Source organism: Saccopteryx bilineata, chromosome 1 (genome assembly GCF_036850765.1).
Source record: "Saccopteryx bilineata isolate mSacBil1 chromosome 1, mSacBil1_pri_phased_curated, whole genome shotgun sequence".
In the NCBI taxonomy this organism is placed as follows: domain Eukaryota; kingdom Metazoa; phylum Chordata; class Mammalia; order Chiroptera; family Emballonuridae; genus Saccopteryx; species Saccopteryx bilineata.
Window position 1 is genome coordinate 387,700,333 of NC_089490.1, and position 11,952 is coordinate 387,712,284.

The 11,952-nt window shown below is 58.3% G+C and overlaps 1 protein-coding gene across 2 annotated transcripts in view; it reads left to right on the forward strand.

Moving 5' to 3' along the window:
• CD82 (CD82 molecule) overlaps positions 1-11,403 on the forward strand; it is a 52,775-nt gene extending 41,372 nt beyond the window's left edge. For both annotated transcript variants that reach the window (XM_066251328.1, XM_066251329.1), the window contains 4 exons: positions 5,980-6,081; positions 8,902-9,105; positions 9,835-9,918; positions 10,507-11,403. In XM_066251328.1, coding sequence (XP_066107425.1) covers positions 5,980-6,081; positions 8,902-9,105; positions 9,835-9,918; positions 10,507-10,584 — 468 coding nt within the window. In that variant the 3' untranslated portion in view covers positions 10,585-11,403. The remainder of the gene's footprint in view (positions 1-5,979; positions 6,082-8,901; positions 9,106-9,834; positions 9,919-10,506) is intronic.
• Positions 11,404-11,952: the final 549 nt, after the last annotated feature.

Sequence of the window (11,952 nt, forward strand, 5' to 3'; positions counted from 1 at the left end):
ATTGATGCTTCTCATCTCTCCATTCCTGTCTGTCTGTCCCTGTCTGTCCTCTCTCTGACTCTCTCTCCGTATCTGTAAAAAAAAAAAAAAAAATTTACAAGAAATAAAGTCAGCATTGGTTGGTCAAGGGCCTAGACTCTGGAATCCAGCTGCTCACATTGACCCCCTGCACTGAGACCCTCAGCAAGTGACTAAGCCTCTCTGGGCCTCGGCTGCCTCACTTGTCGAATAGCAGTAATCATACAGGTACACTTGTCTCCTGTCTGCAATTCTTTTTTTTTTTTTTTACAGAGACAGAGAGATAGTCAGAGAGAGGAATAGATAGGGACAGACAGACAGGAACAGAGAGAGATGAGAAGCATCAATCATCAGTTTTTCATTGCTACACCTTAGTTGTTCATTGATTGCTTTCTCATATGTACCTTGACCGGGGGGCTACAACAGACTGAGTGACCCCTTGCTCAAGCCAGCGCCCTTGGGTCCAAGCTGGTGAGCTTTGCTCAAACCAGATGAGCCTGCACTCAAGCTGGCGACCTCGGGGGTCTCGAACCTGGGTCCTTCCGCATCCCAGTCCGACAATCTATCCACTGCACCACCACCTGGTCAGGCTTGTCTGCAATTCTAAAAGCCAAAACCACTTTGAAACTCTCCCCCAAAAGTTTGTGATTCATTTAGTGGCAAAATGGACCTGAATGGCCTGACCTGTGGTGGCGCAGTGGATAAAGCATCGACCTGGAAATGCTGAGGTCGCCGGTTCGAAACCCTGGGCTTGCCTGGTCAAGGCACATATGGGAGTTGATGCTTCCAGCTCCTCCTGCCTTCTCTCTCTCTCTCCCTCTCTCTCTCCTCTTTAAAAATGAATAAAGAAAAAAAAAAAAGAAAAAAAAAATGGACCTGAATGGAAGTGAGACTCTTTGTGGCCTTTGTGTAAGCTATTCAGGTGTCCCTCGGGAAATGTGGATGGGAGAGAATTCGGGCTGTGACACATACCCTGATCCCTTGGTAAAACTGGAAAACTTCTCAGTGCCAGAGTACATGGGCCCCAAGGGCCACCTTATAGCGCTGTGGCGAGGATGTAAAGCATCGACATATGGGAAGGGCATAGTGTCGTTCTGGCCTAGAGCAGACGTTTGCTGGCATCATGGCAAGTGTTACTGTTATTGTCACCATTATTAACTTCATTGATGCCCAGTAAGGGCTCAATAAATGGCAGCTGTTCCTGTTGTTGTCAGTATCAATATTAGTATTAGCAAGGGATGTGGGAACAGGAAGTGTGGTCGAGGCTCCCCTGGCTGCTTCCTCGTGTTTATCCAGCCTCCGCTGAGTGGGCAAAGGGCAGATCAGGGGTCCAGGGGCCCTGTGATCTCGGGTGGGCTCTGCCACTGATTGCTGTGTTTCCTCTGACAAGTCACTCAGCCTCTCTGCGTCTCAGGGGACCTCTTGGGCCGTTCCGAGCTCTGACAGTCTGGGATTGTGACTTGTCCTCTGCAGGCAGTGGGGGGGGGGGGGGGGGGTCGGGAGGAGGGAAGTGAGCTGATACTCACCCAGGGCAGCATTCCTGGAGTGTGCTGGGCCCGGGGCTTGTGCACTCACTGTCCACAGTGCTAGCCGGGCCCCCTACGACCTGCACAGGCGAGGCTGCCAGCACTCGGAGGGGTGATATCGGGCTCAGCGGGAGGCCTGGGGGCTGAGAGCTTGGAGGGGAAGGGGCTCACATGGTCTAGGTGGGAGCTGGGGGTGTGGGGTGGTGACAGTGTCTGAGCTGACCGCTGTTCCCCAGAAAGGGTAGGAGAGTTGTGACTCTCTCTCCCACCTGTGAAGCCCAAACTTGGCACTGCCCACACGTCCTGAGGTGCAGTGGGACAGGCTCCGTGAGGACAGTGTGCGTCTGAGATGTCTGCTCGCTTAGACAAAAACTCCTGTCCCACTGGCTTGGAGGCAGCTGAAGCCAGGACAGGGAGAGTGACCCTTCTCATCCCACTGGGAACAGGAGAAGAAAGTGTCCACGGTCTCCTTCCGAAAAGGGGTCATGGGCAGAAATGGAGCCAAGACTTATAAGCACCTGCTGCGTGCCGGGCTGCATGGATGGTGGCTCCGGTACAGGCCCTGCCCTCAGGAGCTCACGGGGTGACAGGGTAGGGTGGGGGGCATGGTGGCTCTGGTACAGGCTCTGCCCTCAGGAGCTCACGGGGTGATGGGGCGGGGGGCATGGCGGCTCTGGTACAGGCCCTGCCCTCAGGAGCTCACGGGGTGACAGGGCGGGGGGCATGGTGGCCCCGGTACAGGCCCTGCCCTCAGGAGCTCACGGGGTGACAGGGTAGGGTGGGGGGCATGGCAGGCCTCTTGCTGAACTCCAGGTACCTGGTTGTTTGGACGGCAGTGGACTTTCAGGAAAGTCCTATCCAAGGCAGCATTTAAGCAGGACCTGGGAAAGTATGAGGATTCTTACATTTAAATGATACATTGGACTCTGTTCTCTTCTATCTAACCTCTGTGAAAAGTCACAGCACAAGGTGGAATAAGGCGCAGCATTGGCGGGGAAGGCAGGGAGGTCTCGTCCTGAGGGACCGTGGGATCTCTGGTTGGGTGGAGCCTGTGAGTGGCTTGTTGTGGTTAAGATCTCGGGGTTATGGAGCCGCACATGTCAGGTGTACGCTTATATCTCTGCTACCGGCTGGTTGTGTGATCTTGGGAAGTAGTTCTGACCCCATGGGCCTATATTTGTCCTTCTGGGAAATGGGAAGAATGTTGTTGGGCAGGACCAGGGCTTGTTTCTTAGGCATGTGACCTAAGCAGTCACACAGGGCCCCACACTTAGAAGGATCCTGTGTTTGGTTTGATGCTCTGCTGTGGCTGTTTTGAATTCTTAATCATTTTTGAACAAGGGCCCAGCATTTTCCTTTTGCGTTGGGCTGTGAGTTACACAGTTCTTCCCGGGCGGGACTCCCGATTGCCGGCAACAGTCACCCAGCTGACAGTAGCCGGCAGGCTGCAGGCCCCGCTGCCCAGGCCTCCGGCGGCTGCCACCGGCACTCTGACCCTCTCCGCCCTCAGCCCGCTCTCCTCTGCTGGCTGTCTTCTCGGGCGGGCTGCCCCCAGCGGAGCCCAAGGTGGCCACCGGCAAGCAGCTCAGGACCTCCTCCAGTCAGATTAGCGGAAAGAGAGGGCCCACCTGTGTGACCCTGGGACACAGCCTTGTTCCTGAACCGCTCGCTCTTCCCAGGATGTGGAAGGCGTTAAAGGAACAGCCTCGGTCTTTGCCTGCCTGTGACATCGGAGAAGGGACCAGACAGCGGGGCTTCCGGCCACATGGGTGGATTGAGGGGTGCTGGCCCCTAAGAAAGGAACCGTTATTTCAAGACCAGAGAATGGGTGCGGGGCAGTCAGCAACCACAGAGGCGGCCCCTACAGGGGTGAAGTGGGATGGTGAGCATCATCTCACTCTGTCTACGCTTTCCTCCTTGTCTCGGGAACAGCCTGGTCGCCAGGGTAACCACCCTGGGTTCCCAGCACAGCCTCATGGGCAGGCGTTGGGATCCCAAGACATCAGCTCTAAGCTGAACCAACCCCTGCAGCCATGGTCCCTGTGGCTCAGCTGTGGGGCTCAGCCACATTCTGGGCTGCAGGATGAGGTGGTGTTTCCATGGAAACCACCCAGTGGCAGCGGAAAGCACGCAGTTTCCATCACCTTCTCATTTCAGGAGGGACTGAAACAGGGAAGTCTGGGCTGCTGTGGCAACCACCCTGGGCTGTAAATAGCGCCTGGGTCAGTGGGGGAAGGCCAGTGAGGAGGATGTGGGAAAGGTGGCTTCCCAAGCAAATACTTCTGGGGACTGCCCCTTTTTCCACGCCTCAGAGACCATCTGCTCTCCTCTCTGGGGGTAGCGCTGGGGCGCAGAGATGCCAGGGCAGGAAGGGCCAAGGTCAGCCCCAGCCGTGTGACACTGGCAAAACACTGGGCTTCTCGGGGCCCTTCTTAGAAGTGCTCTAACTTACTTCAAGATACAGCCATGGGGTTAAAATGCTGATAGAGCTGAATGGGTAAAAAGTTGGGGTTTAGAATCAGATAGGCCCAAGTCCGAACCTCAGCGTTTCTACGTCTTGGCTGTGTGACCTTGAGCGGTAATGGACCCCTTGAGCCTCATTTCCTCCATATCTAAAATGAGGGCCTAGGTCAATACCTAGACCGTAGGTCCGCTCTGAGGAGTGAGGTGAGAGGACGCATTGGAAGGGCCCAGCACAGCCCAGGCACAGACAAGCGTTCGGTACATGTCAGCCACACATGCCGGGGTGGGTTAGTATCTCCAGGAAAGCTTTGCAAGTGGTGGAAAGTAAACAGAAAACAGTGCGCTTAGAGTTTCATCAAGAGGGAAAGGGGCAGAGCCAGGCCCCGGGGGCTGTTTCCCCAGGTTCGTGACAGGAGGGTCCCGGAGCCAGGGTCCCCGTCCACCTGGAGGATATGGTTTCTCTGAAGTGCGTGCGGGCTGCCTGTGGGGACCTGGCGGAAGTCCCGCACGCAGGGTCTGGGCCAGGCTCTGAAAGCCCTTGCCTGGAAGCATCTGTCCCTTCCCCCTCCTCCCCTTTTCTCAGAAACTGAGAGGCAGGTGTGTAGCTGTCCCCGCGGTGCCCCTGTCCCCTCGGGCCCCTCACCATGGGGCTCCACAGCGACAGGCAGCAGGTGACTATCCCAGCCTGTCCACGCCAGGTGCGGAGAAGGGCCTCAGGCAAGGTCCACAGGAGAGGCCGGGTGGGGCCAGACCGGGCTGGCTCCGGGGCCCCTTCCCGCCTGGGGCTGGTCTAGGCTCCGGGCTGGTTTCGGGGTTGCTCCCCCTCGCGTGGGCGGTTTGCTCCTGAAAAGCTGCTGTAGTGGGATGGCTTGTCAGGGCCGCAGGGAAAAGCCCTCCTGGACCGAATCCTTCCGATTCCCGAGCCCCGCAGCCCTCGCCTGCCTTGTTTGAGTATCAGCGCTTTCTCCGTGGGGTTAGGGACGAGCCGGGGCATTGCTCTCTTCCTCAGTGAGGGCCTCTGGATTCCTGGGCACGCTGGCTATGGTGCGACGGCACGGTGGGGACGTGGGTTCTGTGGGGCCCAGGGGCAGGCGGGTGGGTGCCCCAGGAAAGCGCACGGGGACGGGGGGCGGGTCCACAGCCGCGGTTATGCGCTCGTTCCTGTGTGGGCACGCGCTCCCCCTCCGGCCAGACATCACCGTCCCCACTCCACGGAGCTAGCCTTCTGGTGGGAGAAGAGATGGGAACTCTGGTGGGGGAAACCCTGGGAACTAATGAGAGTGCGGTGACAAGCCCATGAAAAAAATGCAGGTTTTCCTTTGCAGGATATGGAGAGCCTGGGGCGGGTGGGGAGGGGTAGGAAAGGGACAGTATTCAGTAGGGTGGTCTAGGAAAGCCTTTCTGAGGGGGTGACATTTGAGCAGAGCCCTCAAGGAAGTAAAAAAGTGAGTCCTGTTAATAGTTAGGGGAAGAGGATTGTAGTCAGAGGGTAGAGTGAGTGCAAAGGCCCTGAGGCAGGAGTGAGTCTAGCACAAAGACAGCAAGGGGATCTGCATAATAGAAGCAGAGGAAGCAGGAACAGAAGAAACAAGGTCTGGGAGCATGGGCCAAGTGGTGCAGGGCCTTGTGGGCCATTGAGAGGGTGTCGGCATTGTTCCTGAGAGCAGCCGGAAGCCTCCGGAAGGTTTTCAGCAGTGACGTGGAAAGATCCCCACTGAAAGGGTCATGCTACTGCCAAGTTCCTACTAGGCTGTAGGGCAGGGTGGATGGCCCTCACTGCCCTGGGCTCAGTGTGCTGACCACCAGGAAGTGCCAGGACAGTGGTTGGGACAAATCACGAAATGCTTCCGCACCACGAGCATGTCCCCAGGCTCGGGGGCTAGGGTGGGGGAGGCATTTTCTGTCCATGTGACCAGAGGTGGGGCACGGGTTTCAAGAATTCTGACCTTGATCCTGGCCCTCCTCCATGCAGGTAAAGAAGGAGATGGGCAGCATCGTGACCAAGCTCATTCGGGACTACAAGGACGGTCAGGAGGACAGGCTGCAGCAGGGCTGGGACTACGTGCAGGCGGAGGTGAGGCGGGGCCGGGGGACAGGGCAGCGCAAGGGGCCTGGCCTGTTTGCGTCTGTGTGTCTGGGTCTGGTCGTCCGCGCGCCTGTGCGCACCTGACCGTATGTTAGCAAGCTGGTGCGCGAGTGTGTCCCGGACGGCAGTGGAGGCTCCTGAGCGGTCCCCCTAGCTGCCGCTGCAGCCACCACCTTGCCCCTTGCTCAGGGGGCCCAGGTCTTGGAGGCTGTCCCAGGGCTCACGGTGCTCCTACCTGTGGCCAGAGAGCAGGATGTCCGCTCTCGACCCTCTCGTCTCGAGCCAGGTTGGCGAGCATGGGGAGCTCTGCCCTGGAGGTTAGGAAACTGGGTGCCCAGTCTGAGTGGAGGTGGCTTCTCGGGAGGAGCTTGTGGGAACCTTCTGGGGTGAAGGCAATGTTCTATTTAAATCTTAATGGTGGTGCCTGACCTGTGGTGGCGCAGTGGATAAAGTGTCGACCTGGAAATGCTGAGGTCGCCTGGGCTTGCCTGGTCAAGGCACATATGGGAGTTGATGCTTCCAGCTCCTCCCCCCCTTCTCTCTCTCTGTCTCTCTCTGTCTCTCCCTCTCCTCTCTAAAATGAATAAATAAAAATTAAAAAAAAGAAAAATTAAAAAAAAAAATCTTAATGGTGGTTATGCCGGTGTGTATATAAAAATTACCCAGCCAAATCTGTGCACGTTAGTGTGTGTGTATTACAACTCATTAAAGTGGGGGAGCCAGAGACCAGCCGACTGACAGAATAAATGACAACATGACAGACAAACAGACCAACATACTGAACGAATGACCGTCTGACCGGGTGCCCAGCCAGCTTCGGTGAGCCAGCCGTCACACACACAAGTCGACATCAGCAGTGAGGACGCGGCTGCCGCCTCTCCTGCGGCCTCATGCTGTGTGCCCTTGGCCGGGACCTGCCTCCTCTGGGCTGCAGCCTCCCCCTGGATGCAACACTACTTAGGACCTGCCAGCACCAGCCGAAAGCAGGAGAGTTTGGAGACGGAAGAGAGACTTGGTCTGAAGACATGGGCACACCATTTTCGGAGCTGTGGACAGGGGAGGGTGGTGTTTTCCGGCCCACGTGCCTCACAGATGTTTCGGCGAGCACCAGATGAGGCAGGTCGGAGGGCCTCTCCCAGCTGGAGGGCTCGGTGCACACAGAAGGATGTTTGCATCACACCTTGAGTTTGACCCGCAACTCCCGAGATGCTCTGCTCAGAGTAGAGGGAGTCAGTGTCCCGGGGTGAACAAGTGGCACCTTTCAAGGAGCCTTGGGGGAGAAGGGAGTCCCTTGAGGGGTGAGGAATATCACCCCGTTGGAGAGAGTTGGCTGGTTGGGGGTCCCTGCAGCTGGCAAGGCCTCTAGATGATTCCGATGTCTGTCAGGTGCTGCTTAGGGTGGTGGTTAAGAGAGCAGACTGTAGTCAGGCCCCTGAGGGCTGGGATGCTAACTTAGCCAGCCCGTCTCTGAGCCTCAGTTTCCTCATCTATAAAGTGGGGCTGTTGATCCACACTCATGTGAGAGGAACTTTGAAAGCCCGTGGCACTTAGGCAGCACTCACCATGTGGTGATGTTTTATTCGCCCTGCACAGCCGCTGAGATACAGGGTGGACGGCGACTAGGGACAGGCCTGGCACGAGTCAGGGCAGGAGGCTCTGGAGAGGGCTTCGCCCGATGCGGTAGAAGGGCCAAGGAAAGCTGCCTCGTTTTTCTTGGATGTGGGAGGACCCACGGGTGCCCCTCCAAGGTTCCAGCCGTTCTGCCAGTGAGGAGGCAACCTAGCAATTGCAACATAAAAAAATACAACCTGGACGCCAAGAAGGCCCCCAGCATGCTCGGCACGCCCCCTGCTGGCCACGGGGCTGCTCGTCAGGTCTCATCACTAGATGGGCAGGAAGCAGGAGGGTGGCGGGCAGCTCATTAAACCCTCCCAGGGGTCCTAGCGCAGTGGTGTTGCCATCTGTTCTCTAGGAGGAAACCAGCTCAGAGAAGGGCAGCGATGGGATCTGGAAGGAGCCCCACCCCACGTGGCTCTGTCTTCTCAGAGCATTTCCAGCACAGCCCGTCCCGAGACCCCAGTCATGGGAACTCCGACCCAGACGTGGTCCGCAGCCTCTCGGGGTCCCCTCATGAGCCCCATGGAGGCCCCCTTTGGCACACGGAGCCCAGAAAGGCTGTCTTCCCCTCTGGGACCCGAGCACTTTCTCTCCTGCAAACACAGAATGGACCGTGTCTCCCTTTCTCACTTCGGCAACCGGGAAGCTCAGAGGCAGATTGCAACCTCCGCACTCAGCACCTAGAAGTGGAGTGGGCTCTCCTGGGCAGTTACTGTGCCCCCAGACCTGGGCTGGGCGCTCTGCCGGCCTCAGCCCGCTTAGTCCTTGTGAGAGCCCTGGGCGTTAGAAACCTTGTTGCCCCGTTTTGCCGACGAGGAAGCTGAGGTCAGTACTTTGACTGAAGCTGAGCAGCTGGTAGACGGCAGAGCTGGGGTTTGAATCCAGTAGCCCCACTCCAGACCCCACGCTGTTAGCCGAGTGCCTTCTACCCTCCTGCTTGGCCCCTGCACCTATGTCCTGTCTTTTGACTTGACCTTCCCTCCTGTCCAGCTTTATATTTTTGCTGGTCCTGATGTTTCCTTTTTCCTTTGGTAGTTCTTGGTATGAGATCCTGGAAGCCTCTTTGAATCCTTGGGGCTCACAGAAGCCAAAGTGAGGCTTACACTCGAACCCTGGCAGTGTGGCTGGGACCGGGTGTCCCCACCTGCACCAGGGCAGTGGGCGTGAGCAGCCTGTCCCCTCTTTGCCCAGGGCAAGTGCTGCGGCTGGGTCAGCTTCTACAACTGGACAGAGAACGCCGAGCTCATGAATCGCACCGCTGTCACCTACCCCTGTTCCTGTGAGAATAAGACGGAGGAGGCCGGCTCCCTCGTGAGGAAGGGCTTCTGTGAGCCTCCCAACGGCAACGCGACCCAGAGTGGCAACAGCCCCGAGGAGTGGCCGGTGTATCAGAAGGTGTGCGGAGGGCTGTGGGGCCAGGGGCGGGGCTCGGGGCGCCTGTGGGTTCGGGGACTCTGGCCCGGGTTTGCCTGGGCTCCCACTCTACCCTTCCTTCCTTCTTCAGTAGGTTATTCCTGCCTTTGGTCCGTTTGTTCCCTTGTCATTTGTACCTTCATTACGTATTTATTTATTTATTTATTTATTTATTTTTATTTTTATTTTTTTTGTATTTTTCTGAAGCTGGAAACGGGGAGAGACAGTCAGACAGACTCCCGCATGCGCCCGACCGGGATCCACCCGGCACGCCCACCAGGGGCGATGCTCTGCCCACCAGGGGGCGATGCTCTGCCCCTCCGGGGTGTCGCCCTGCCGCAACCAGAGCCACTCTCGCACCTGGGGCAGAGGCCAAGGAGCCATCCCCAGCGCCCGGGCCATCTTTGCTCCAATGGAGCCTTGGCTGCGGGAGGGGAAGAGAGAGACAGAGAGGAAGGAGGGGGGGTGGGGGGTGGAGAAGCAAATGGGCGCCTCTCCTATGTGCCCTGGCCAGGAATCGAACCTGGGTCCCCGGCACGCCAGGCCGACGCTCTACCGCTGAGCCAACCGGCCAGGGCCCATTACGTATTTATTAATATAGCTATTCCAGAAACACACAGACCCCTGTGGGCTGGGGGTGGCCCCTCCTGGTGGTTCTGCGGGACAGAATGAAGTGGCATGAGATGAGACGGCTGTGCCCTCCCCTTGCAGGGCTGCATGGAGACCGTGCAGGCGTGGCTGCAGGACAACCTGGGCATCATCCTGGGCGTGTGTGTGGGCGTTGCCGTCATCGAGGTCTGGGTCCCCGCCCCTGCCGCCCTCCCTGTGCTCTGTCCTCCGGAGCTGTCCCTCTGTGCTGATGTCCTGGGGGAGGCTGGGGCCCCGTGGCAGGCCTGGCCTGAGCGCTGTCCCTCTGTGCTGATGTCCTGGGGGAGGCTGAGGCCCCGTGGCAAGCCTGGCCTGAGCGCTGTCCCTCTGTGCTGATGTCCTGGGGGAGGCTGAGGCCCCATGGCAAGCCTGGCCTGAGCGCTGTCCCTCTGTGCTGATGTCCTGGGGGAGGCTGAGGCCCCATGGCAAGCCTGGCCTGAGCGCTGTCCCTCTGTGCTGATGTCCTGGGGGAGGCTGAGGCCCCGTGGCAAGCCTGGCCTGAGTGCTGTCCCTCTGTGCTGATGTCCTGGGGGAGGCTGGGGCCCCGTGACAAGCCTGGCCTGAGCGCTGTCCCTCCCCGGCCCCACTGCCGCCTGCAGCCCAGGCTGGTCCCGAGGCCGCGGCCGAGGGGCCTGTGAATCCCCGTGTGCTGACCCGGACGGCGGACTGCTGCTCTGGGGCCCCTGGGGGTCTGCGCAGCCCGGTCCCCTCTGACTCCCACCGTCTCCTCCACAGCTCCTGGGGATGCTCCTGTCCATCTGCCTGTGCCGGCACATCCATTCTGAAGACTACAGCAAGGTCCCCAAGTACTGAGGCAGCTGCTGTCCCCACCTCCCCGCCTGTCCCCCAACCTCAGGGCTCCGAGGGTTCTCCCTGGTTCCCTCCTCCTGGGCCCACCTCCCGCCTCACTGCCCAGGCCCCTGGTCTGCCCTGTGCTGGCTGGAGGAGGGGGGCTTTCTGAGGCCTGGACCCTTCTCCCTGCCTTTCTGCCTCCGGCTTTGAGCCCGGCTGTTCGTGGCTCCTCCGCTCACTGACCGCCAGGGTTCTCTGAGCAGCTCAGAGAAGACTCTCCCAGCAGCATCTCTGCACAGGCGGGCGAGTTCCTGCCCGCCTTCAGGCTGTATATATTGTCCGGAGTGGTGTAGATAACGCACCCTGGGATGTCAGGGGACTGCCCACTGCGTGGGTCACCTTTTTTTTCCACTATAATACTTATACCTTTGGCTTTCACGTTTTCATTAAAGGTTGTGGGGGAGGGTGGGCTTTAGCTGACATTAGGGGCAGCAGCCCTGCCCCAGGCCTGATCCAGCCCCACCCAGGCAGCTCGGATCTGCCTGGGCCACTTCGGGGGAGCAGGGCCTGGATGAGCTAGGCCGGAGGGGCTGTGTCCTGGCCCAGGGCTGGTTAGGGAGTCAGAGGCGCACATCCTCAGGGGGTGGCACAGCTGGCCCTGCAGGCCCCAGGACCCTGAGCCATGCAGGGAAGCAGGGAGGGTGCTTCCCCTGTCCTCTGCCTCCTGGGGGTGGATGGGTGGGCTGTACTTTGTAAAGGAATGGGGAGGGCTCGTGCACAGTTCTGTAAAGCATACTGAGATTTGAAGGCTGGTCATTAAAGAGTATTTGTAACAATCTAGCCTGACTTGGGGATGCTGTTTCCCAGGCCATGGGCGGACCAGAGGGAGAACCAGAGGGGGATGGGGCGTGAGTGGAATGGCTGGGTCTGCACGAAAGAGTGGGGGCACCTCACTGCTGTCCCCAGGGCAGGGAGCCTTGCTCAGCGTCTCCGGCCCCCTGTCAGCCTGGTGCCTGTGGAGGGCGGCACCTGGCTCTGGTCCATCTGCCTGGCTCCCGACATGGCTGGAGTTTGATTTGCATATTGAAACAGGTGTAGATTGTCCCTCTAGGTCCCTGCCTCTCAGACCAGGGTACAGGTGCCCCCAGAAGGTACACGAAAGTGGGCTGTGAAGCCATAGCAATAAGCCTGGCCTCTTTCTAGAGCAAAAGAAGGAAACATTTTTGTGCTAACCTTTGAGTAGTACAAACGTTCATGTATGTCCTCGTACCTCCTGACCATCCAGAGTACAATCGATTTATTTTAAAAATATATACGGCAACATTAAAAAAAAAAGGCAAACGTATATTCTTCTTGTTTCCATAAATTGTTTATCAAACAAACACAATT